Source organism: Apis dorsata, unplaced genomic scaffold (genome assembly GCF_000469605.1).
Source record: "Apis dorsata unplaced genomic scaffold, Apis dorsata 1.3 scaffold_360, whole genome shotgun sequence".
In the NCBI taxonomy this organism is placed as follows: Eukaryota; Metazoa; Arthropoda; class Insecta; order Hymenoptera; family Apidae; genus Apis; species Apis dorsata.
In genome coordinates this window covers 140,847-145,657 of record NW_006263625.1, presented here as the reverse complement: position 1 = coordinate 145,657, position 4,811 = coordinate 140,847, and the positions used below count along the sequence as shown (strand labels likewise).

At 24.0% G+C, this 4,811-nt stretch overlaps 2 protein-coding genes across 4 annotated transcripts in view; one reads left to right on the top strand and one right to left on the bottom strand.

Moving 5' to 3' along the window:
* Positions 1-2,134, top strand: part of LOC102673380 (uncharacterized protein DDB_G0283697-like) — a 5,110-nt gene extending 2,976 nt beyond the window's left edge. Inside the window, exons 2-3 of one of the 3 annotated variants that reach the window (XR_004150891.1) lie at positions 299-615; positions 1,481-1,566. Coding sequence is in view for 2 of the 3 variants with exons in the window: in XM_006618580.2 (XP_006618643.2) it covers positions 1,481-1,707 (227 nt within the window). In the remaining variant the exon portion in view is untranslated. Of the gene's footprint in view, positions 1-298; positions 656-1,480 lie in introns of those variants that run through there. The other 2 variants (XM_006618580.2, XM_031511890.1) reach the window with 2 other exon arrangements.
* On the bottom strand, positions 1,958-4,519 carry LOC102673610 (digestive organ expansion factor homolog). The gene has a single exon (XM_006618582.1). It carries the CDS (start codon positions 4,449-4,451, stop codon positions 2,178-2,180), a length of 2,274 nt encoding a protein of 757 aa, XP_006618645.1. The 5' UTR covers positions 4,452-4,519; the 3' UTR covers positions 1,958-2,177.
* Between the last annotated feature and the right edge of the window lie 292 nt (positions 4,520-4,811).

Here is a 4,811-nt window from a genome sequence, read left to right as displayed (position 1 = left end):
TTTTTTTTTTTTTTTGATTTATTACATTATGTATATATTTATTCTTGTATTTGATATAATTTAAATAGAAAAATTTTCATCGATTTTATCAAACTTTATATTATTTTTTTTCAATTAAAACGTTAATTAAAATATATATAATCTAATAAAATAAAATTCTAATTAAAAACAATTAAAGAAAAATCAATATATGATATTATTAAATAGATATATTTATATTAGAAATATAGAATAAAGATTTCAATAAATAGCTATGCCTTCGAAATAAAATAATATTACTCAACGTATCGGTTTTAAGAACATTTTTCTCTCAACGAATCCCGTAAAGTTGAGCAACCCTTGAAGCCTGTAAAACGAAGCACAATGAGTCAAGGTTCTTAGACTTGCGCAGTGAAAGCTCGTTGATATCATTGGACGAACATATTTAATAGTTATACTAGTAAATGTTGATTTATTAGTCAAAAACGAAAATAGTAATAAAACGATGGAAATGTCAACATAAGAAAATGGATTACGCATCCTTGAAATTTCATATTCTTTTTAATAAATAAATTATCGTGAAGTTTAAATATTTTTTTGCAACATCTATTATATTCGCTTGGGAACGCCCCACTGGTAAACAAAACTGATTTTTATTTTAGAAAATTCATAAATCTGTAAAAATAAAGTCATTGTATATTTTTAACATATAGATTATGAAAATAATTAGTGCAAAATTATTGAAAATACTTGATCATACATACGTAACCTGTCGAATGTAAAAACATTCTTCATAAGAGTGTATAATGTAAGAAATATAGTTTATATTTCTTATAAAGTATAGTGCGAATTTTTATAAATTAAAAAAAATCAAAAAAGCTATAAATTTAAGAGATTTGAAGAAAATGTTTTTTTAATTTAAAATCCCTTTTGAAATCTTTTTCTTCGAATCATTATAGTTACAATTATTATTTTTCTATGAATATTTAATAATACTCAATAAAACTGAAGTTATCAGAACTAAAATATACATTTAATTTCAATTTAATAGTTCTGAAATTGTATGTAAATTGAGAATGCAGTTACCGCGCAAAATGAGCGCCCAAAATGTAATGGCAAGTATTAGTCGTACATTAGGAAATCGAGAACATAAACCGACAGGTAATGAAATTCGATTTGCGGGAGATGAAAGGAAAGATAAACTTTACGAGCCAAAGCACAAACAAAAATTGGTACGAGTATTAACAGTAGTAGCCTATGTTATATTCGTTAGCATGGCAGCAATTTTGTTATCGTTATATTATACTTTCTTATGGGATCCTAAAGATGTTGTCAGAAAGAACATGAAACCAGAATGTCCCGATACAAAATTATTTGTCACTACTCCTTCTGTTATAAATGGTAAAAATAAATTTTAAAATCATTGAATTGTTGCGATCTCATTATTATCATTAAAAAACTAATTTGAACATCATAAAACTAATGCTTTTTTCTTTTTCAGAAACGCAGGTAGAAAAAATGACAAAATCGATGACAATAGCGAATGAACAAATTTCTTCATCGGAAATTATGAGTACTCCTCAACAACAAAAGGATTTGTTAACTATTTTAACAGAAATTGCTGAAACGTCGACTACTACTCCGTTAACAATATCTGAAGATTTACAAACTAATTTAAGTACAGAAACCAAAGAAATATCTACAAAAATACATTCTAATATTAATTAATTTGCTAGAATAATATTAAAAACTATTAACAAAAAAAATAATCAAATTTTATTATCAGAATCTTTGATTTTATTATGATATATATTTAATAATTTTGACTAAAATAATTGAAATTAGTTTCTAAATCTATATATTTTTTAACTTTCAGAGATGAAAATCGAATTATAATTATTTATTGAAATAATTTTGTTACTGAAAAATTGAATAATTGGATGATAAAATTTTAAAAATGAACAAAATCATTTTATATTTTTCCTTTAATTTATTTTTAAATTATATATTAGTAAAAAATTAAATAAAATAGTAGAAATTAAACAAAATATTTTTCATTATTAATAATATAAACTGCAATACAAAATTTTTATACATTTAATAACATCAAGAGTGATAATATACAATTGACATTAAAATAATTACATAAAGTTGTTACATAATTACATAAAATATTTATAATATATTTTTTTTTTTCCCTATTCACCAGTCATAATCATGTGAATAGATTTTTCTGAACCAAGCATTTGATTGGCTCTTTGAGTACCCACAATTGCAGATAATTGCATAATATCATATTTACAATATAAAACAGTAACTGTCATATTACTTTCAGACCCTGAACGTGGATTTTGATTAGCTTCTTGCATTAAATTGCACATTTCTGTGTAAAATTGAGGAAAAATTGGTGGTGCATAAAATATAATATGTCTTATACCTTTTACTCTTATTCTCCGAAAAAAATGAAATCGTTCTGAATATAGAAGGAAATGTGCATCACTGTGAAAGAACATATCTCTTGCTCTTGCTACTTTTGCATCTTTGGAATATTCACAAATTTGTACAAAACTATATTCTTCTTTTTTGAAATAATTACGTAATTTTACAAAATCAAAGTAAGATGGTATAAAAATCAGTGAATGATTCATAATTCTATCCTTATACTGAGGAAGTATTTTTGTTATAAAGAATTCCATTCTATATTCTAAGGCATGAGAATGACTTAAAGTTTCAAATTTGTGAAATACTTGTGGAATCTGCATAGCTATTTGACAAATAGATCCAGAAGAAATAGAATTTATTACTTTTATTTTTCCTGCATAATTGTAACATTTCTTATTAAATATTCCATAAATTTCAGGCACATGAATACTTGAAAATATTAATGTCTGTCTGTAGTATTTAGTCCATCCATTTACACACCAACTTCTTACTCTAGAAAAATCTGTCCCATGAGAATCCTTAGGTTGTAAATGTAAATGATTTAATATATGTATCATATGATCCCAATTTTGCATTAAAAATAATTCTGCTTGATCAAGAATTAATAATTCTATTGATGCCAAGAAATCATAATCTCTATCTGCTTCACCTTCTGCACCTATTAATATTCTTAAACCTAATAGAGATGAAATTATTATATCAGAAGAATAAAATTCTGAATATAATTTTAAGGTTTTTCTTGTAATAGCAATTCCTATTTTGAATGTATCATCTGTATTCCCTTGAAATGTCAATTCATAATCTTCAGGTTTTGGATTTCTTTTTGGCATTATTAATTTATCACCACTAAAATCTTCCATAAATCTCTTCTTATTCATTACAGAACCACCTTCATCTTCTCCAATTAAAATAGATATTAATAATTCAACAATTTTTAAACATGAATGTCTAAAAGGAACTATTATTAAAACTTTTGGTCTCACCAAACCTTGATCTCTATATTCATCTGGAATTTCTGCTATATTTGTAGATTTTGATTTTATTTTTGCATTATGATGCAATACTTTTGTACGTGTTTTTAACACATGATTGATTGTATGCAAACAATACACAAATCTTATTTGATCAGCATTAGAAAATGTTCTTTCAGGATAATATAAATCTTGATAATTATTTATTATTGAAAATAGTTCCTTTTGCAAAGGAGTCATAACAGATGAATTTATATTATCTTTTATATTTGAATAATTTGCTTTTATAAGATTACCATGAATTTGAGATTTTATATATAATTTATTCCATTCTATATTATCAATTAATTGAGGGATAGTACCACATTTAGCAAATTGTTTATGTTCTAAAACAGAAATATTAGATTTTTTTGTGTCTTTTGAATCTTCAAAAGATTTTAATATTTCACATATAAGATTGCCTAAAACAGGCCAAGTTATCTTTTGTGTTTCCATAATTTGTGGAATACTAGAAACTGCTTCATAAAGTTTATCACTTAAATCATCATGAAGATGAATTGAAAATGGATCTTTTAAATAACCAGCATCTTCTTGAGCTGTTTCTGGATCTTCTTCATCAACCTCTTTTATTTTAATATCTTCATTATCACTTGTTAAATCTACATTCTCATTTATATTATCGAATTGTATTGTTAAATTATTGGTTTCTTTATCATTCTTACCAATATCAGTATCATCATTATCAGTACATATATCACTTTCTGAATTAGAATCAATAGCAGTCACTTGTAAATTAGTAGTATTTGAAAATGAGGATAATAAATTTTGTAATGGATTTTCTTGTTCATCACCAGAACTATTACTTTCTATTTCCGATTGTTGTTGCAGTTTTTCTTCTTCTAATATTTGTCTACGTTTTTCAATTTCCCTATTTTTAATATCGCGATCTTTGATATATGTTGCATCTTTTAAGTTAAATTTATTTTTCTTTGGCTTCGGTCGATCATTATAACGATGAAATTTTCTTTTTCCACGAAATGATTTTTTACCATGTGCCATTCTTATTTTTTTTAAGTAATGAAGTAAAATTCACTCACGTGTGCTTTTTAAATACATGAATTTTTGTTATAATAAATTATACATATTTAAATTAAATTAATACATTTTAATTTATAACAAAATAATTTAATCTGTATAAACACACACTTTGAGTATATATAACATTCCTGAAGTTCTTCACTTATATTTAGAAACATTATAACCACTGAATTCAAGTAACATAGATACATTCTTATTTCAATAATTTTTTAAAAAATCACATGACAGAAAGATATTTTAATAAAAAATATTAAATAATAGATATAATAAATATTATAATAGATATTAGAAACTAGATTATAATAAATTATAAAATAAAAA